This window comes from Megascapheus bottae, chromosome 13 (assembly GCF_031878675.1).
Source record: "Megascapheus bottae isolate mThoBot1 chromosome 13, mThoBot2.hap1, whole genome shotgun sequence".
Lineage (NCBI taxonomy): Eukaryota > Metazoa > Chordata > Mammalia > Rodentia > Geomyidae > Megascapheus > Megascapheus bottae.
In genome coordinates this window covers 8,242,566-8,264,837 of record NC_143521.1, presented here as the reverse complement: position 1 = coordinate 8,264,837, position 22,272 = coordinate 8,242,566, and the positions used below count along the sequence as shown (strand labels likewise).

General features: G+C 43.5%; 1 protein-coding gene across 1 annotated transcript in view; it reads right to left on the bottom strand.

Moving 5' to 3' along the window:
• Positions 1–3,177: 3,177 nt before the first annotated feature.
• The window catches only part of Slc10a6 (solute carrier family 10 member 6), a 34,374-nt gene continuing 15,279 nt past the window's right edge, over positions 3,178–22,272 (bottom strand). The window contains exons 3-6 of the mRNA XM_090343253.1: positions 20,869–20,957; positions 17,468–17,643; positions 11,081–11,238; positions 3,178–8,788 (exon numbers count right to left, since the gene is read on the bottom strand). Coding sequence (XP_090199379.1) covers positions 8,583–8,788; positions 11,081–11,238; positions 17,468–17,643; positions 20,869–20,957 — 629 coding nt within the window. The 3' untranslated portion in view covers positions 3,178–8,582. The remainder of the gene's footprint in view (positions 8,789–11,080; positions 11,239–17,467; positions 17,644–20,868; positions 20,958–22,272) is intronic.

Below are 22,272 nucleotides of genomic sequence, written 5' to 3'. Positions count from 1 at the left end.
CCCTACACAGACATGTCCGGTGTTGGGCTGGGGCTGCAGCTCGGTGATGGAGTCCTTGTATGTATTGTATGTGAAGCCCAGGGCCCCAAAACAACAAAGGAATAACTTTTCAGTGTGCTATCTTTTAATACTTAAAACAAGACACCTCTGAACCCCAGATTGCCACCTTTCTACACGTCCCCAGCTGTCATCCAGAGTGGGAATTTGTGAGACACCTGACAGATCTTCCTGAGGGCTAACTTGAGGGTCATGTACACGCTTCACCATAGTTTAGTGGTGTCACCATACTGCAGTAGCTCATGCCTATAATCCTAGCTACTTAGGAGGCTGAGATCTGAGGATCACGGTTCAAAGCCAGCCCCAAAAGGAAAGTCTGTGAGACTTATCTCCAATTAACCACCAAAAGCCAAAAGTGAAGTAGTGGGCACAAATGGTAGAATACTGGACTAGAGCCCTGAGTTCAATCCCAAGTACCAACACGCACGCACATGCGCACACACACACACACACACACATATCAGGCATACTGGCTTATAACTAAGCTATTCGGGAGACCAAGAGCTGAGGATCTGAGTTCAGCCTGGCCAGGAAACCACCAAAAGGCCAGAATTGAACTGTGACTCAAATAGTAGCGCTCTGGCAAGGAAGGTCAGGGGCAACACCAAGATGGAGCCAGTGTCCAGTATCCAGTGTCCAGTGTCTCTTCCACCTGCCCACTCCCTGTGCCGTGGATTTTCTTATCCTGACACACAAATCAGAAGAACGCACTGGTCACAATAATACTCTCCTCTGAACTGTAATTAAAGAAAACTGTTTGCCACTGCCTGGGATGTTTGGCTCTGCAAATAGAAACTAGAGTTCATGAGAGGGCCTGCTTCAGCTTTGTGGGTCTCTTGATTCTTGATTCCTAGTATTAAGATCCCTTTTTGGGGGGTCCATCTTGGGACTTGAAGTCTGCCTGGGCACTGTCTTTTTGCTCAGAGCTACTGCTGAAAAGTCTGTGAGACCCTTAGCTCCAATTAAACACCAAAAAAGCCAACAGGGATTATGAATCATGATAGAGTGCTAGCCTTGAGCCAAAAAAAAAACCCAAAACAAAGAAAACAGTGCAGGCCCAGATCCTGAGTTCAGCTCATAAGGGGGGGGGGGGGGCAGGAGGTGAAGCTGTGGCTCAGAAAGCGGCCAGGGAAGCTTCCTGCTGCCTTCCCACTTGAAGCAGAAGAGTGCTTATAAGCTTAGCTTGTAGCCAGGTTGAATTTTGTAAACTGTAAGGGCTTGTGGTCCTCACAAGCATGAAATTGAAGTCATAAGGCCTGTTTGCCTATCAAGACATGGGAAGGCAGGCCAGCGGCGAACCAGCAGACATGGGAGAGGCCCCTGTGAGGCACTTTTCCAGGAAGGAAGGTAGCCAAGGGACGGAATACAGGCAGAAAAGGCAGGTTGAGGCCAGGTACTCCGAATGGAGGCCTTATTCTAATGAAGCCATCAAGACCTTTCCCAGGGAGTCTGCTCTAACTCACAGGTGGAGGCACTCTCGTTACAGAGCTAGGGTGTGGCATGTGACATTCATTGTCACATTAATTGCTGAATACAACCTAGTGTATTTTAGATAAAAATTAGAAGGCATACCACAGCACATCAATGCTTCCAGCATAATGGTTCATTTCTAGTGTGGCTAACTGAAGAAGGTGACTATCATAACAGGGCAGCTCCTTGCTTGCTTGCTTATGTGCGTGCGTGCGTTCGTGTATGTGTATATATATATATACATATATATATATATGTGTATGCACAGGCGCATGCGCACACTAGTACAGGGCTTGAAATCAGCCTTACACTATCCCTCAACTGTTATTTTTTTTTTTCTCAAGAGTGGTGCCACTTCAGCCACACCTCCACTTCCAGATTTTTACTAAGCTTAATTGGAGATCAAAGTGTCAGATGTGTCTTCCTGCACTGGTTCCAGTTCTAAGAGCCCAGGCTGATGGCAGCTGTGTTCACTATCTAGCTCCCCAAAGCATCGTGGGAATCTCCATTCCCCCCAGCCAGAGGCAGGAAGAACACACAGGGCCGCGCCAGGCCCAGCCTGGTAGCGAAGCACATCTTCACCACTTTCCCATCAGCAAAAACTGAGTGAACGCTGACCTCAAGGACGGGAGAGCTGGAAAACATAACTGATAAGGGATCTTTCCCAGCAGTAACACTCAGGGAGGCACTGATGCTAATGGAAGACATCAAGGTGTGTATTCGGAAATAACATGCGGGAGACGGCGTGGGGAAAGTGGAGCTCATGGCTTAGTAAAATAGTACAACCATCCTGAACAATTTGAAGGGTAAGATTGTAAAAAATCAAGCCATGGCAGAACAGTACATAGAACCCCTTCTTAATCCACAGCTGGACATTGTAACATACACCTATCATCCCATCTGTGTTGGGAAGCCAAAAATAGGTAAGATCATGGCACAGGTACACAGCTAGGCAGGAAGCTAAGAGACCACAATGCAAAAATAACCAGTGCAAACTGAGCATATAGGGCCTCGTGACAGTATCCCTAGCTACTCGAGACACTGGAGATTTCCAAGGATTATAACAGCCAGAGCAGAAAAGTCATCTCCAAAATAACCAGCTACAAGCTGGGGTGCAAGTGTGACACAAGTGCTAGAGTACCAGCTGAATAAACAAGCATGAGATCTTGAGTTCAAACCTCAGTACTGCCAATAATCATTATCATCATCAGTATAAAAAGAAAGGGCTCGAAGCATGCCAGGTGTGATTCTTTGCATTCCAAATGCCAGCTAGAACTGCGAGGGAAGGAAACTTCTATTTCGAGATATAATGTGATAAATCAGTTAATAGCTGGCCACAGTTGTGTTCTAGTAATGGATACTTGGTAGTAAAAGAACATGTTCATTTTTTTTAATTCAGAAATATTTGTGGTATCTTTTTTCTAATGGAGATAACTGTGACAAATTATGTGCATGAATGAAATTTTAAGACCAACAATTTAATGTACCTGATAAGCTTGCACAAATTAATTTTCTTTCAAAGAAAAGATATAGGTCATTGATTCTATAGCTCCAGAACATCAACAACTTCTTTCCTGGTTTTCAAATGGCTGCTGCAGCTCCAGCACTGATGACCATATTCCAGAAAGCAAATTGTAAAGAATGGGTCAGTCACCATTAAGCAGATAGATTTATTACAATTCTGTACAAAATTTTGGTTCTGTTAAAAAAGATATAAAAGCCATAAATGATGGGTCGCAGCCAGCAGAGTCCCCTGCTCCTCTGTAGCAAGCATTGTCAGTCTTCCAAGGTCATCCAAAACTGTTAACTGTTGAAGAGACTCATAGAGCTGGTGGTTCATGCCTCTAATCCTAGCTACTCGAGAGGCTTGAGGTCTGAGGCTCTCAGTTTGAAGCCAGTCTGGCCAGGAACGTCCTTCAGACTCATCTCCAACTAATCACAGGAAAAGCCAGACATGGAACTCGAAATGGTAGAACACTAACCTTGAGCAAAACAAACTCAGTGTCCAATCCCTGAGTTCAAACCCCAGGACCAGCACACACACAAAAGAAATGTATAGGGCCGAGAACATGGCCTAGTGGCAGCATGCTCGCCTAGCATGCATGAAGCTCTGGGTTTGATTCCCTGGAACCATATACACAGAAAAAAGCCAGATGTAGTGCTGTGGCTCAAGTGGTAGCATGCTAGCCTTGAGGAAAAAAAAAAAAAAAATGACCAAAGCCAATGCCATGCCCTGAGTTCAAGCTCCAGGACTGGCAAAAAATAAAAAAAAAACATATTGTAAGAATCTAAAAACAGTTATGAAACAATTGTATTCATTCACACAAAATTAGATATACTATTCCCAAGATCATACTACAAAACCCTCAAGCCATTGAGCAGCCACCTGTGAAAGCAATGTGCCCCCAGGGGAGGTGTTCCAGACGTGCGAGGACGCCCAGGCACCAGGCACTGAGGCGGATGCGAAGCAAGCACGCAGCAGATCATCTGGGGGGCATGGTTAGCTCACACCTGCTCTCCTTCCCAGCTGCCTTTGCAGCACCTCACCCACCATGGAAGGACTCCTACTTGCTAACCATTTGCAGACTGTACCAGGTATTCATTTTCAGGGTGTTTGTTTAGGTCATCAAACTTTTTTTTTAATTGTCAGGGTAATGTAGAGTTACATTTGCCAGGTACTGGGTGCATTACTTCTCATACATTGATATCCCTTCTCATGTTTTTGTCCCCATTTCTCTCCCCCACACCTCCCAATCTTGTTTTCCCCCTTCTCTTTCCTATTTCAAATAAACATATATACAATATACCAGGTAACAAAGTCAGATGCAGTAATAGTATGAGATTAACCAAAGGGCAACAAAAGAGAGGAGAAACATAGCATATAAGAACAAAAATCACACAAGATAAAGCTCTTGTTTCCATACCCTAGAGTTCCTTTCATTTAGCCTCATCCTATATGACCTTATGTACCTAGGTTCTGAGCTATTGTAATCCTCTGCTGGAGAGAGTCCAAAGTTTGTACTAATTATGACAAATGAGGGAAACCATTGAGCCTATATTCCTCTGTGTTTGGCTTACTTCACTTAATATAATTTTTTCCAAGTCTTTCCATTTCCTTAGAAATGGGGTAATGCCATTCTTTCTGATGGCAACATAGAATTCCATTGTATATAAATACCACATCTTGATCCAATCATCTACTGAGGGGCATCTGGGTTGGTTGCATATCTTAGCTATGATAAGTAGCACTGCAATGAACATCATTGTGCTAGTGGCTTTAGTGTGTCTTTGTTTCTGGATTTTTGGGTAAATGCCAAGGGGTATAGGATCGCTGGGTCTTAGGAGAGCTCTATGTTTAGTCTTTAGAGGAACCTTGATACTGCTTTCCATAATGGTTGAATGAGTTTGCACTCCCACCAACAGTGCAATAGTGATCCCTCCTGGCCACATCCCCTCCAGCATCTGTTGTTATTCGTTTTCCTGATCCTGGCCATTCTAACTGGAGTGAGGTGGAATCTCAGAGTTGTTTTGATTTGCATTTCTTTTATGGCCAGAAATGTGAAGCATTTCTTCATGTATTACTGCATTTAGCACATTATGTGCTAAAGATGGCATTGTAATTAGTGAAGCAAAGATGAACAATTCAGTAAATGATGCTAGAATATTTTAAATTATAGATTCTTAACACTACACACCCAAAAAATAAATTCAGAAACCAAATAAATAAGGACATATTCAGTCCATGAAAGCAACAGAAAAGGGGCTGGAAGCATGGCCTAGCCAGAGTGCTTACTTAGCATATACAAAGACCCAGGTTCAATTCCTCAGTACCACATACATAGAAAAAGCCGGAAATGGTGCTGTGGCTTTGAGAAAGCCCAAGGGCAATGCTGAGGCAATTTTTTTTAATTTTATTTTTTTATTTTTTGCCAGTCCTGGGCTTGAGCTCAGGGCCTGAGCACTGTCCTTGGACTTTCTCAAGGCTACAGCTCTACCACTTGAGCTTCAGCATCACTTCCAGCTTTTTTCTATGTATGTGGTACCGAGGAATTGAACCTGGGTCATCGTGCATGCAAGGCAAGCACTCTACCACAAGGCCAAACTCCCAGCCCTGCTGAGGCAATTTATTCAAGCCCCAGAACTGGGTGGGGAAGGGGGAGGAAGTAACAGAATTATGTTTAATAATGTCACAATAGAGAAGGATGGAGTTTACCTATTACCAGGCTTTGTGTGCCTGTACATGGGCAGACAGAGGTGTGTGCTGTGAAAGTCCCCAGAAGAGCTTCCCAGAAGGGGCCACATGTACCTTCAACAGGGATGGCAGGATAATTCGTGACCCATACAATCACAGCAGTTTCAAAGAATTTTTGAAGATTACTTAAGCAACTTGGGAATGTAGCTCAAATGGCAGAATGCCTGCCTAGCAAGCGAGAGACCCTGGGTTCATTCCTCAGTACAAATGCCAACTATGGACACATGCATACACATACATACTACATACAATAAAGCTGGATGCATTTCTTCTTTTTGTGTGTGCCAGTCCTGGGACTTGAACTCAGTGCTTAAGCACTGTCCTTGGGCTTTTTCCTCAAATCTAGCACTCTGCCACTTGAGCCACAGCACCACTTCTGGCTTTCTCTATGTATGTGATACTGAGAAATCAAACCCAGGTCTTTGTACATGCTAGGCAAGCACTCTAGCACTAGGCCAAACTCCCAGCCCAAAAACTGGATACATTTTTAAAATACAAAATTGAACAGAAAAAATAGGAAAAATGTAGCATGCTGGCAATAGTCACTATAATTATGTGTTCAAACCCATTTAATAAGAAAAATAAAAATGGAAAAGCAAAGATGTGAATAAGGAAATGATTAGGGGAAATATCTTACTTCATAATTTCAAAAATATGATGAGATATTTTCATGAGTTGAAATAATAGAAAATCTTTCCCTGGGGCCAATAGCATTGCCCTAGTAGTAGAATGCTTGCCTAGCATGCACAGAGCCTTCTGTACTTCCAGAAAAAGCTAGAAGTGGTGCTGTGGCTCAAGTGGCAGAGCACCAGGCCTTGAGAAAGCCCAAGGACAGTGCCCAGGTCCTGAGTTCAAGCCCCAGTAAGACAGGAAGCTTTGAGCTCTCTGGACAGCTGTGCATTGTCAGAGGGCAATATGTCCAGTCTCACCCCTAGCCACCATGTCACAGGAGAGTCACAGAAATGCTGACACAAGGACAAGGGCATAGCAGCACTGTGACACCAATAGGCTGGGACTGATAAATGATAGTCCTTCATGCAATACGATACTTCCATCTGAGAAGGAGGTAGGTTAACACACACTGACATGTCATCAAGTGACTGTAAAAACCATGTGTAGTGAGGGAAGGAATGACATTGTCCAAAAAGAAATGCATTCATTACCTGACTTATGCAATTGTAACCCCTCTGCACATCACCTTTGTAACAATAAAAAAAAATTAAAATATAGGGCCCAGTTACCATGGTTTTTAAACAATCAGTGTGATTGCAGATTCGGAGGGTAAATCTGAATTAACTCAGATTTAAGGTACCGGACACTCACTTTTTTTGTTTGTTTTCATTTCCTGAAATTCAGTATTTTTTAAATTTTATAATCAGAGGCACACATGCATTGCACCTTTGTATTCTTCCCCTAAGAATGTCCTCTTTGTGTGTGGGGGGGAGGTCATGGGGCTTGAACTTGGCCTGGACACTGTCCTTGAGCTCTTCAGCTCAAGGCTATCACCCTACCCTTGAGCCATGCCCCACTTCCTGTTTTCTAGAGGTTAATTGGAGATAGGAGTCTCAGGTTCTTTTGTGCCCAGGCTGGCTTTGAACCTTGGTCCTTAGATCTCAGCTTCCTGAGTAGCTAGGATTACAGGTGTGAGCCACCATGCCCAGCTAAGAGTGTCCTTTTTTTGGTTCCACTGTTGGTAGAGTCCTGTATACCTTATAATTTATAATTTATCAAAGTCCAGTAAATTTTAAATCTAGCTTCCACATATGGGAGAGAACGTGCGCCATTTGTCTCTCTGCTTGACTTATTTCACTTAGCATGACTTGTTCTAGGTCCACCCATTTTGCTGCATATGGCATTATTCTTTCTAGTAAAATTCCATTGTGTATAGATAGCACATTGTTTTGGATCCACTCATCTACTGTAGGGCATCTAGATTATTTCCACAACATGGTGATTATGAATAATGCAGCAATGACTATGGATGTGCAAGTGTCTTTATGGTGTCCTGGCTTGTGATGTTCTAGATAGACTTTTTAATCTCATGTTTTCTCAAACTCTCTCCAAACTCAGTCACATCTATCATCAGAAAATATACATTTAGGTGCTTTGCCTTGCCTCTCTACACAAAATCCTAACACTGGATTAGAATCCATAATATGGACAGGGCACCATACCTGCAATCCTAGCTGCTCAGGAGGCTGAGATCTGAGGATCGAGGTTCAAAACCAGCCCCAGCAGGAAGTCCATTGAGACGCTTACTGTCGGTTAACTACCAGAAACCAGAAGTGAGGCAGTGGCTCAAGTGACAGAATGCTAGCTTTGAGCACAAAAGCTAAGGACAGCAATCAGGCTGTCCTGACTTCAAGCCCAGGACCAGCACAAAGAAAGGTGGGGGGGAGGAAGGAGGGAGAAAGAGAGGAAGGAAGGGAGGGAATTAGAGACGGAGGGAGGGAGAGAGGGAGAAAGAGGGGAAAAAATAAGGAAAAGGAAAAACCATGAGCCTCGCCATGACAATGGCTACCTTCCACTCCCAGGCTGCATGGGAAACAAGGAGTTACTCATCAAGTTTACACTGGGATCTGTACACAAATCCCCTAAAGGTTCCTGCCAGGAGCAACACACCATCTCAAAAAGTGCTCCCAGTGCAAGTCACAATCCACACAAAAACGCACAAATTCGACCATTTGATGCTTCAACAGTCAGTCCTGCCCACAAGCTAGGAGCTGCCTGGGGTACGGAGCTCTGCGCCCCCTCGGGGCTGAGAGGAAGACAAGACGGAGAGGCAGCCTGGCCAGAAATCCCTCTAGGCACATGAAGTGACTTGGCCCATAGGCTCAAGAGCCCGGTGGTAAAACATGGGTTCTGATGGCCCCAGACTTCCTCCGGCTTCTTCATTGGCCTCCAAGAAAGCTCCAGTTTCTTTGGGCTTCTTGTCGTAGCACACTGCTGCACAATCCAGGGGCCTTCTTCTACCCTTCTTCTTCAGCCTCCTCTTGTACGCCCGGTATGCTGTGTGACAAGACACACAGTGTTAAGAGTCACTTTAGCAAAGGCTACAGCTTGGGAACATTGTATAGTAGGGATTTGTTTTCTCTGCTCTATTATGTAGAAATACACAGGAAAAAGGGGGATAAAATGATTCATTGCACACAGAGGGTTCTTTCTGTCTAGAACTGAGCCTCAATTCATTGGCACTGACAGCCCATTTATTCAGTCATTCAACCATTCAATAAATCTCACGGGGGTATTTACTGTTAGGCACTCATCTGGAAGCTGAGATGGAACTGGAATAAATCAGACATGATATTTCACTAAAATGTGGCTACGACCCCAGGAGTTTTATTCTGAGGCTATTTCTCTCACCTCATGCAAGCATTAAGCTCAAAGCATTCCTTACATGTCCTGTCAGTAAGCCAGTATATAATAATCAATATTCTGTATATAATCAGTTCAAGTCAATAATCACTGAGCTATACTGTCTGTTTCATGACAAAAACAAAACAAAACAACAACAAAAACAATTATAGGGCCAGGACTTTGACCTAGTAGTAGAGTGTTCACCCAGCATTCAGGAAGACCCAGGTTCAATTCCTCAGTAACACATACATTAAAAAAAAAAAACTGGAGTTAAGCCAGACGTGGTGGCTCACACCTGTAATTCTAGCTGCTCAGGAGGGTGAGATCTGAAGATTATGATTCAAAGCCAGATCATACACTAAAGAACCTGAGACTCTTATCTCCAGTTAACTACCAGAAAACTGGAAGTGGCAGTATGGTTCAAGGGTAGGGCTTGAGCTGAAGATATCAGGGACAATGCCCAGGCCCAGAGTTCAAGTCCATGACCAAAAAAAAAGCTGAAGGTGGTGCTGTAGCTCAAGTGGTAAAGCTCTAGCCTTGAGAAAGCCCAAGGACAGTGTTCAGCCCTGAGTTCAAGCCCTGGGACTGGCAAAAAAAAAATTATAGTATGGAGCTATTACAGATAATACACACCTGTAATCCTAGCTACTCTGGAGGCTGAGATCTGGAATGGAGGTTGGAAGCCAGCTGAGGGGGGGAGCGGGCAGGAAAGTCTATGAGACTTTTATTTTCAATTAACTACCATAAAGCCAGAAGTAACACTGTGGTTCAAAGTGGTAGAGAGCTAGCCTTGAACGAGCTCAGCGACAGAGGCCAGGCCCTGAGTTCAAGCCCCGTGACCAAAAGCAAAGTTATAATAAAACTAAATTATACGTGGGCATATGTGGGCGTGTGTGGGCGTGTGTGTGTGTGTGTGTGTGTGTGTGTGTGTGTGTGCTTTTCCAATAATAATGCTTGAACTCAAGACCTTGCACTTACTTGACTTACTTGTTTGGCTTGCACTTTGCCACTTGACCTTCACCTGAAGCTCAGTTTTTGCTGGTTAATTAAAACTGGAGTCAGTCAGACTTTTTCCTAGATGTCAACTTGGTGAATAGGGCGTTCACCACCAACACCCAATCACTCTTGCTCTATGAAATAGGGTTTCTCTAACTTTTGGCCTAATCTGATATTGAAGATAAGTCCTCATATTGAGCCACTGTGAGCCACCGTGTCTGGCTTAAATGTGTTTTTTGTGTGTATAAAATTCCCACTACTAGCCGGGCACGGTGGCTCACCCTTGTAATCCTAGCTACTTAGAAGGCTGAGATCTGAGAATTGTGGTTCAAAGCCAGCCTGGATACTACAGAGCCGTGAGACTCTTATCTCCAGTTAACCACTAGAAAATGTTAAGAAAGGCCGTGGCTCAAAAGTAGGGCGATAGCCTTGGGCTGAAGAGCTCAGGGAAAGTGCCCAGGCCCAGAGTTCAAGCCCCATAACCCTCCCCAAAAAAAAGAAAAGAAAAAGAAATTTCCACTATGTTAAAATACCCTGTCTATGCATATTATTGTTCCCAAAAGAGTCAGGATAAAAACGTATCATAGGGGGACCGGGAGTTTGGCCTAGAGGTTAAAGTGCTTGCCTAGCATGCATGAAGACCCGGGTTCGATTCCTTGGCACCACATACATAGAAAAAAGCCGGAAGTGGTGCTGAGGCTCAAGTGGTAGAGCTCTAGCCTTGAGAAAGTCCAAGGACAGTGCTCAGGCCCTGAGCTCAAGCCCAGGACTGGCAAAAAAAAAAAAAAAAAAGAAATCACTAAAATAAAGAAAAAAAAAAAAAACGTATCATAGGGACATCACATCCAAGTTTGGAGTGAAGGATTGAGAAATTGGGTTGTCTGATTTTCAGTCCTGGAACTGACTCAATTCCATCTCATATCCTATATCCAGTAAAAGTTCATCCACCTGCCACAATGAGAAATCCATCCAGCAGCTGGAAGAGTCCATAAGCCAATGGGAAGTTAAACATCTGGACCAAGTTCTCCGCGGTGAAAGATAACTGGAGCATGGTGATGCACATCTGGATGTTCTGAGCTCCCGTCTCCAAGGAAATGGTCCTGCATCTACCAATGACATAGAGTTCCAGAGTGACATGCTTATATGCACAGTGGCGCAGGCCTATTGTACACATGACAGCCCTCGATTGGGAGGATGCAGCTGTGGGCACCCAGGCAGAAAAATTCATGAAACCCATTTCAACCAATGGCCAGGCATGGTGCATGCACCTCACATCCACAGCGGTACAAGGGAAATGCTCGTAGGAAGACTGCAGGCCAAGCAGCATAGGAATAGAGCGAGACAAGACCTGGAAAATGATCAATATAGGAAGCAAGACTAGGAGAGTGAAGAAGGGGTGACAGTGCTCAAACAGAAACGTACTTACCACTCTGGAAGGCAGTTTGGAGGTTCCTCAAAAAACTAAAACTAGATCTTCCCTACGACCCAGCCATACCACTCCTGGGCATCTACACTGATCATCATAACCCAGGAGATGATAAGGACACCTGCTCAGCTATGTTCATCACTGACCTATTCACAATAGCCAGGCGATGGAAACAATCCAGATGCCCTACTGCAGATGAATGGATACCAAAAAATGTGGTATATATGTGCGTGCGTGCGTGCGTGCGTGTGTGTGTGTGTGTGTGTGTGTGTGAATTCTACATAGCCAATAGACAAGATAAAATAATGGCATTCAATGGGAAATAAATGAAAGTAGAGCGAATCATGTTGAGTGAGATAAGTCAAGCCCAAAGGAACAAAAGGCTCATGGTATCCTAATATGTGGATATTAGGTACAAACAGTACAATAGCTGTGGCTCATGGGTAGGGTGGTAGCCTTGAGTTGAAGAGCTCAGAGACAATGCCCAGGCCCAGAGTTCAAGCCTTATGACTCACACACACACAAAAATCAATGTTAATAATAAAATATTTTAAAAAGAAATATGTTCATGACCCATCTTTTATGACCTTTATAATAACAATAAAAGTGTATTTATAAGAAAAGAAGCAATGTTAATAAATACTTCAATCACAGCTCAAAAAGCAGAGTGCCTGCCTAGAAAGCATAAAGTCCTGAGTTCAATACCCACTACCACACACAAAAAAAAAGAAAGAAAAACATTATATACTAGCAATATTGAATGTCTAGACTTAATTTTCCTGTTAAATATGATAAATATAAGTGTCATGCTTAGGCATTTATCCATTCAGCAGTTATCTGCTGAGTGCCTAGAGAAGGGGATTTGAGCTTCTGAGAGGCCCTGTGGAGTCAAAGCTTTCTGAAGTCTGTCCTGGGAACCTGGGTGATCAACTCAAAGCATACACAGGAAAGGATCAATGACAACACCAGACGGAGCAAAACCCTTCACCAGGGAGATGCTGTCAAATGCAGAGATGTGGCAGAGAGGTTAGAAAGGCTTCACAAAGGGGAGAGACCATGTATGTGAAGAAGTGTTTGGGGAGAGGGGAAATGGAAGTTGGGGGGATGGGGGAGAGCAAGGCATAGTCTGCTCAGAAGGCACCGCACCACTGGGCGAGAAGAGGAGGAAAGAAAGCAGCGTGGTGTGGTGGTTGCTTTCTATGATTATAGGTTTTCTGTTCAGAAAAAGTAAGATAAATCACTTCAAATGAAAATGGAGAGAAGCAGGCTTCAGAGGCTCACCCCTGTAATCCTAGCTACTCAATAGGCTGAGATCTGAGGATCCCAGTTCAAAGCCAGCCCAGACACTAAAGAACCTGAGACTCCTCTTTTTTTTTTTGCCCTTTTGTTAATCTCATATTGTTACTATAACTGTGAATTTGTTACCTGCTATATTGTATATATATTTATTTGTTTATTGTTTATTTGAAGTAGGAAAGGGAAGAGGGAAACAAGAAAATTCGGAGGGTGTGGGGGGAAAGGAAATGGGAACAAAAACATGAGAAGGGGTGTCAATGTGTGAGAAGTAACTCACCTACTACCTGGCAAATGTAACTGTAACCCCTCTATACATTACCCTGCCAATAAAACATTTTTTTCATATACTTTTAGTTGTAATTAATAGAAGGGTTACATGATATTTGCCAGATAGAAGGTGCATTAATTCCCATACATCCCTTTCACATGTCTTGGTCCCCATTTCCCTCCCCCCCACCCCTACCCCTCATCTTGCCAATAAAACATTTTTAAAAATTGAAAATATAAAGAATCTGAGACTCATCTCCAATTAACCACCAGAAAACCAGAAGTGGTGCTGTGGCCCAGGGGTAGGGCTGAAGAGCTCAGGGATAGCGCCCGGACCCAGAATTCAAGCCCACAGACTGACAAAAAAACAAAAAAAGAAGAAAAGAAAATGGAGAGAGACGAGGTGAGCCATGTGCAGGCCATCAGCTGTGAGAAAGACTCATTGTTGGCTCCACCTTGCCAGGAGGAATTTTCTCTTCAAATCCGGTTCTAAGATTTTTTTTTTAAGTCATTGTACACAGTGACATTCGGCAAGCAGTCCTTGCTCAGTGCTCAACATCCTCATCCGCTTCCACCCACCCCTTGCCTTACTTTTCTTAGTTTTGTGGTATGTACAGTGAATTCTCCACTGTACCCTTCCTCCCTCCCCCTTCTTCATCCTCCCCTCTCCCTGGCCTCCCCCTCGGTGTACCCAATTTCCTGGCTTTGGTTTTGTTGAGCTTTCACCTATTCTTGCTAAAAGATGATATCATTTCATAACAGTTCATTTTTCCTGAAATCCAGGTTCAAATCAAAACTCCATCTTTTTCTTTTTTTTTGGGGGGGGGAGGTCCTGAGGCTTGAACGCTGTCCCTGAGCTCTTCAGCTCAAGGCTTCTGCCCTGCTCCTGAGCCATAGCCCCACTTCCCATTTTCTAGTGATTAACTGGAGATAAGAGTCTCCCAGACTTTAGTGCCTGGGCTGGCTTTGATTTGCGATCCTCAGATGTCAGCCCCCATCTGTTTGTCTCTTGTCTATTCTATTTCTTTTCCAAGTCCCTACCCTCTAAGTCAGGAATCCCCATTCGCTGCTGGCTGGCTCAGGCAAAAGCCCCTCCGCCCCCACGCCTGGATGAGAGGCATCAGAGTGCCTAGAAGCAGGGAAAGGGATTTGGACAATGGGCTCTGGACCTGCCAGGCCTGTACCATGACCTCAGGAGAGTCTGAATTCTCAATCTCCCTGTGACCCTTGCCCCTGACCTTGGCCCTATTTAGACCCACTGCAATTGTGTGGTGCCTCAAGGCTGCTGGCTGTCCTCAAATCACTATAGCATCCTTCTTCACCTTTCCATTACACTTGATCTGGTTTGTTGACATTGTTTTTCTGCTCTTTTTTTTTTTTTGGTGGGTCATGGGGCTTGAACTCTGGGCCTAGGCACTGTCCCTGAATTCTTTACCTCAAGGCTAGCACTTGTTGTGCCAAGATTGTTCCATGTTCTGGGAATGACCCCCTCCCCCCCTTGTTTAGGGCCCATGTACTTGAACCCCAGGTGATAACAGCTTGGTGCTCAGTGGTTAGACACCTGAGCTCTGATTTGACCAGTGGTTTGAGTTAAATAGCCAATCAGGTAATTGTACTTTCCCTATAAAAGCAGTGTAAAGTGCTTGCTCAGGGCCTTTCAGCGTTGCCAGCTGCTGGTACGCGGAGGCCCGAGTCTAGACTCGTAAATAAAATAACCCCTGCTTTTTAGGTTTGACTGTGGCCTCTGTTGGTCTTTTCGGGGTTCTAGGAATTCGGGTACAACACACTCTACCTCTTGAGCCACAGAGCCACTTCTGGTTTTTCTGGTGGTTAACTGGAGATAAGAGTCTCAGGGACTTTCATGCCTGGACTGGCTTTGAACAGTGATCCTCAGACCTCAGCCTCCTGAGTAGTTAGGATTACAGGCATGAGTCACTGGTGTCCAGCTCAACTCTTTCTCCCAAATTGACCTCTCAAAACTTGGTTCTGTACCGGGCCATGGAATTCCTGTATAATACCTCTCAGAGTTTTAAAGAAGCCTGGTAGGGCCGGAAATATGGCTTAGTGGTAGAGTGCTTATCTAGCATGCATGAAGCCCTAGGTTTGATTCCTCAGTACCACATACACAGAAAAAGCCTGAAGTGGCACTGTGGTTCAAGTGGTAGAGTGCTAGCCTTGCGCAAAAGAAGCTCAGGGGCAATGCCTAGGCCTAGTTCAAGTCCCAGGACTGGCAAAAACAAACAAATAAATAAATAAAAGAAGCCTGGGAGATTCATGGAGCCTTGCCCAGTGCATGGAACATTATTAACTTTCTCCGTGGAACGGAAGCAGCATAAACTCACCCCCAAATTTCCACCCTCCACTTCTACCATCCGGCCACATCATTTATTTTCAGTTGACACATTTACTGAAAACAGTGAGAAATAAACCAAAAAATGAAAATAATAAAGAACTAAAATGACCTTTAAGGGCTGGGAATGTGACTCAGTGGCAGAATGCTTGCCTAGCACCCATAAAGACCTGGGTTCAATTCCTCAGCACCACATAAACAGAAAAACCTGGAATGGGACTGGGAGTGTGGCCTAGAGGTAGAGTGCCTGCCTAGCATGCATATTTCTTCCAGTATTTTTCTATGCATAGAATTGTCCTTTCTTTCTTCCACAACGTAGAACTCAAGCTTTTATTGTTTTGTTTTTTTAGCTAAAATTTTTCTATTTCCAGAGTCATTAAGCTTGATGTATCTTATCTACCACATGCATCATGAATTAAATATCTCCCTATTGAGACATTTAAATTATTTCCATTTTTATACTTATGAATAACACTGCAATTAATGCTTTAGTACTCATTTGCATATCTTAGAGAACTAACTTTAGAACAGATGTTTCAAAGTGAAATACTTTCAGTACGGTGGTTCAGGTCTATAATGCCAGCACTAGACAACAGAATCACAAATTTGAGGCCAGCTTGGACTACACAGCAAAGTCTGTCTCAAAACAAAAGTAAAATTAAAATTTTGGAACTGCGAATATTTATATTAGGTTGCCAATAGAAAATTGAATTACTTTCTGGAAAAAAACTTTAATTTGTGTCTCCCATCACAGCACTCATTTTAGTTGAGGCATGCCAGTCCTGAGAGTCATTGTAATAGTAATAATAAACAAAATTCTTTAATTAACAGTGAAAATGTTGATGATGAACTCCCATCTTATGTCTCAACTTGTCTCTTTTCTCCTCTTGTGTTTTATTAGTATTTCTTAACATTTTGGCATAATACATAAAGACTTAATCTCTTACAGCTTGGTTCATGCTTTAGACTCCTCTCTGGGTTGAGTGAAACAACCTCATTCTTCCTATTTAATCCTTGGGTTACAGAAAAAAGTTGGGTAGAGAGGGTTCTGGAATTTGGCTTAGTGATAGAGTTCTTGCCTAGCATGCATGATGTCCTGGGTTGATTCCTCAGTACCACATACACAGAAAAAGCCAGAAGTGGGGTTGTGGCTCAAGTGGTAGAGTGCTAGCCTTGATAAAACGAAGCTCAGAGACAGTGCTCTGGTCCTGAGTTCAAGCCCCAGAAGAGAGAGAGAGAGAGAGAGAGAGAGAGAGAGAGAGAGAGAGAGCCAAAGAAATGTATTCATTACCTTATGAAACTGTAACCCCTGTGTACAGTAGCTTTATTGTAACAATACAAAATATTTTAAATAAAAACTAGGGGCCAGGAGTTTGGCCCAATGGTAGAGTGCTTGCCTAGCATGCACGAAGTGCCAGGGTATCACATACATAGAAAAAAGCCAGAAATGGTGCTGTGGCTCAAGTGGTAGAGCTTTAGCCTTGAGAAAGCCCAAGGACAGTGCCCAGGTCCTGAGCTCAAGCCCAGGACTAGCAAATAATAAACAAACAAATAAATAAATAAATAAATGGATTTAGGACACACACGGATACACACACACACACACACACACACACACACACACACACACACACGAGCAAAGCAAAGAATCCAGATCTCAACAGCTGGAATTACAGCTCCAATCTTAATTTCACACATTACCATCTCCTATTAATGTGGCCTTTGTATGACTTTACATAACAAATTTCTTTCATGTCGCCACCCTCCGCTGCTGAGGTAAACAGTCCCAACTACTGTGTGATCAAAACCCTGCCTGTCTCCTGGCACAGATGGACAGCAAAGTCTGCCAGTGACCCGTTATGTCACATCTTTCTCAGAAAAGCTGTGGGGGTGTAGCTCCAAGATAGCATGCTTGCCTAACACATGTGGGGCCCTGAGTTCAAGCCCCACAACCATTACCCCCACAAAAGAACATATCTGGTTAATGTAACTGTACCTTTGCCACGATTGGTGGGTAAGGAGTGCCAGCAGAAAGCCTGCCACATGGCCAGTCAATGGAAAGATGAAACTGATGGTCAGAAGAGTGGTGTCCGAATTCCAGAATCCCTTCGCCAGTACCACACCAGCCACCGTGACCACCAGGAGAAGGATGCCACCAACAATGGCCCCAATCTACACCAACCAATCGAATAAGTGCAAGTCAATACTCGGGTTCTACCTCCACCAGCCCCATCATAGAACAAAGAAGGAACTTAGCACTGGATTCAAATTCATCCCTTAACACGCAGCAGATGTGTTCTACTACCCAGGAGGGTGCCTGAAACCAGACACTTCTGAATCCATGCATTCTTTGGGGTTTTCTAAACACAAACATCTACAAGCAAGGAAATGAACGGCTAATAACTAAAACAAGAATTTGTCTACATGAACAGTATGCAATGGGTCAAAAATATTTAGACATGGCACGAAGGAAGGAAGGTAGGAAGGAAGGAAGGAAGGAAGGAAGGAAGGAAGGAAGGAAGGAAGGAGGAGAGGGAGGGAGGGAGCGAGGGAGGGAGGGAGGGAAGGAAGGAGGGAGGGAAGAAAGGAAGGAAGGAAGGATGGAAGGATGGAAGGAAAATGTGTCAAATATGAAGTTAAAATAGGACCAAGTACAGACCCAAAAAAAGACATGTTGAGTCAACTGTTGTGTGGTAGATGTCTGTAATCTCAGATCTCAAAGTTTGAAGCAAAAAGATGAGTCTAAGGCCAGACTGGCCTATATATTAAGACTCTGTGTTAAAAAAAAAAAAAAAAAGCAAGAGGAAACTGGATGCTGTGGCTCACACCTGTAATCCTAGCTACTCAGGAGGCTGAGATCTGAGGATCGAGGTTCAAAGCTAGCTTGGGCACTAAAGACTGTGAGACTTACCTCCAATTAACCACTAGAAAACCAGAAGCGGTGCTGTGGTTTAAGGGGTAGGACAGTAGTCTTGAGCTGAAGAGCTCAGCGATGGCCCAGTGTCCAAGCCACAAAAAAAAAAAAAAAAAAAAAAAAAGCAAATGGGAAAGAAAGAAGGAAAATGAGGAAAAGAACGGGAGAAGAAAGAAACGAGAGGAGAAAGAAAAAGTGAAATGATTTAAAATGATCTAATATGCTAAAGAATATTCATGTATAAGCCAGGTGCAGTGGTTTATGCCTGTAATCCTAAGTACTCAGGAGGTTGAGATGTGAGGATCAAGGTTCAAAGCCAGCCCAGGTACTAAAGTCCATGAGACTCCTTTTATCTCCAATTAACTACTAGAAAACTGGAAGTGGTGCTGTGGCTCAAGGAGTAGGGTGGTAGCTTAGAACTGAGGAGCTCAGGGATAACACCCAGGCCCACAATTCAAGCCCTGATAAAAAGAAAAGAATATTCATGCATCATATTTGATATTTTTGTCACAAATCTCATAAAATTATCATGGGAAAGGAATCTTAATACCTGACTAATGTAGAATATAAAATGAGAACATTATTTTGTTTCTCTATTGACACTGATGGGCTAACCGGAGATAGAAAAATAAAAATCAAGATTTTCTTTGTTACTGTTGTTTAATGCCCTTTTATGGAAAATAAAGATAAATAGTGGAAAAGTGGGATGTTTCCATTTTTCATGCACTCTACTCTTGTTTTGTAAATGAGGCTCTGATTACTTTCATTGGAAAACTTTTTCCTATGGAAATAATAACAGTCCCTTTGACGGCTCATCTGTAGAGCTGAGGACTGAAATAACAATAACAAACATGAAAAGGAAAGGCTTAACTCCATGAAAACAGCTGAAAAAAAGAGTGAACTTGGGCTGGGAGCATAGCCTAGTGGTAGAGTGTTTGCCTAGCACACACGAAGCCCTGGGTTTGATTCCTCGATACCACAAACACAGAAAAAAAAAAAAAAACAGAAGTGGCGCTGTGACTCAAGTGGCAGAGCACTAGTGCCCAAGGACAGTGCCCAGGCCCTGAGTTCAAGCCCCAGGACTGGAAAAAAAAATGTGAACTCAAGTGTATAAATATTAAAGCCATCAGTACCCCTATACAGCCTTTAACCCTGCTTCCAGCTCAGAATCTACTCCTCTGGCCCTTCTCTCCTTCACATTGCTGGAGGAAGAATAGAAGTTATTCCATCCCTTAGGAACTAAGAAAGCATTCTCAGGGAGAACCTAGCTGTAAACCCAAACTAACGTTAACTCAGACACTTGTCAAATTGCCCATTAACCCACAAGTTTTTTTTTTTAATATATAAATATAAATACTTTTTAAACTTCATGGAAGTAACATACATTGCATTCTTTTATCTTCTGAAGTGAGATTAAAATAGAAAAAGTAGAAAACACTCTAAAAACGGACTTATTTAAGAATGCCTTTTTAGTTATATAGTTTTAATTATATAGTTTTTAAGGTTATTTAACAAGAACACTGGTGTCTCATGCCTGTAATCCTAGATACTCAGGAGGCTGAGATCTGAGGATCATCATTCACATTTTGGGCAGAAAAGTCTGTGGAACTCATCTCTAATTAACCACCAAAGAGCCAAAAGCAGAGCTGTGGCTCAAGTGGTAGGGTGATAACCTTGGGCAAAAAGCCCAGGCAAAAAATTAAAAAATAAAACAGTCCCAGAACATTTATTTGTTGCTCCAACAGACAAAAGATAGTACTGCACAGTCCTGAGCAGTGAGAGGCTTTGGAGTTGTGGCTAAACTAATAGAGCATTTGCCTAGCAAGGTAAGGACCTGAGCTCTAGTAGTATATAAGAGGAAGAAAGTTCTAGTTACTCTTCCTCTATACCAGAGCACTTACAGCTTTCTGGATGGTTTTATTTATTGCATTCACATGGTCTTTGACTTTAATGACAAATGCTTCTATAAGATATCCCTTTACTCAACTTTTCCGAGAAACAAGCTATGTTCCCAAGCTTGGTGAAGAGCTATCACCTTGAAAGTACTATGTGAAGGGCCAAAAATGGGGCTTAGTGATAGAGTGCTTGCCTAGCATGCATGAAGTCCTGGGTTCGATTGCTCAGTACCACATAAACAGAAAAGGCCAGAGGTGGCACTGTGGCTCAAGTGGCAGAGTGTTAGCCTTGGGCAAAAGAAGCTCAGGGGCAGTGTTCAAGTGCCAGGACTCGCCAAAAAAAAAAAAAAAAAAAAACTTGTGAGGAAGTGTGAAGCCTAGCAGATGGACAGGCCCTACAATCTGTCTGTCCATAGTTCCCAGGAAGTCACAAGTCTACATGTAGGCTGTGAGAATGGCAGAGCAGAAGAGGGATGGTGGAAGCCCAGGACAGTTGCAGGCTCTATTTGGTCAGCTCATACTCGCTCCAATAGTTAGCTCCTCTTGTCTTCTCATTCTCTCTGTCTGAGGAAGTTCTAACACACTCACCTTGAGGATGATTTTCGATTGTTTGGGCCACCTGTAATTCACATATACACCAAAAGCGACCGGAATAGCCAGGCACACAAGGGTGATTCCTAAAGAGAAGAAAAATCCATTCAACAGTGCTTCCCCTTACCCTACCCACCCACCCACAGCCTCCCGACAATTTCCATTTTGATTGGAGCACTTTTCCCAAAAAGCTGCATTTTATTTCCACACCCAAAAATAAAAAACGTAGGGCTTGGAGTTTGGCCTAGTGGTAGTGTGCTAGACTAGCTTGCATGAAGCCCTGGGTTCGATTCCCCAAAACCACATACACAGGAAAACGCCAGAAGTGGTGATATGGCTCAAATGGCAGAGTGCTAGCCTTGAGCAAAAAGTGTCCAAGGATGGTGCCCAGGCCCTAAGTTCAAGCCCTAGGACTGGCAAATACACACACACACACACACACACACACACACACACACACACACATATATATATATATATATATATATATATATATATATATATATATGCTCAAGAGCTAGGCACCATTGGCTCACACCTGTAATCCTAGTTACTCATGAGGCTGAGTCTAAGGATCATGGTTCCTACATAGCCAGGGCAGGGAAGCCTGTGAAACTCTTATCTCCAATTAAACACTAGAAAAAGCCTTACAGACTTGGCTGGCTAGGCTGGCTTGAACAGTGATCCTCAGATCTCAACTTCCTGAGTAACAAGGGTTACAGGCATATGCAACCAGTGCCTGGCAGGCCATGTGTTGTTCAAAGAACTCATAAACAACAGAAGCTACGAATGTCCCCAACAACTCATACCTCTTTACAGACAGGATTGTAGGTATAATCAGAGCCACTCAATACAATTCCACTTTGAATAATAAAATGCTGCTTCTGAATTCATCTTCCAAATATGGATGCACTTCTACCATTGCTATCCAAAATAGCCAGAGAGTGTGCGACACAAGAACTTGGGCCTTGCTATAAACAGACTTCCTTTTTTTTTTTTCTAGTCCTGGAGCTTGAACTCTGGGCCTAGGCACTGAGCTTCTTTTTCTCAAGGTGAGCACTTGATCCACAGCACCACTTACAGCTTTTCTTGAGTAACTTATTGGAGTCTTGCAGCCACAGCTCTCTCAGGAGGGTGGGGGTGGTCAATGGGCTTGAATTGTGTCCCTAAGCTCTACAGCTCAAGGCTACCACACTACCTCTGGGCCTAGATGATATTCCTGAGCTCTAGAGCTCTAGACTACCGTCCTACCCTTGAGCCAAGCCCCACTTCCCATTTTCTAGTGGTTAATTGGAGATAAGAGTCCCAGGTTCTTTTGTGCCCAAGCTGGCTTTGAACCTTGATCCTCAGATCTCAAGTAGCTAGTAGCTAGGCTTTACAGGCGTTAGCCACTGCACCCGG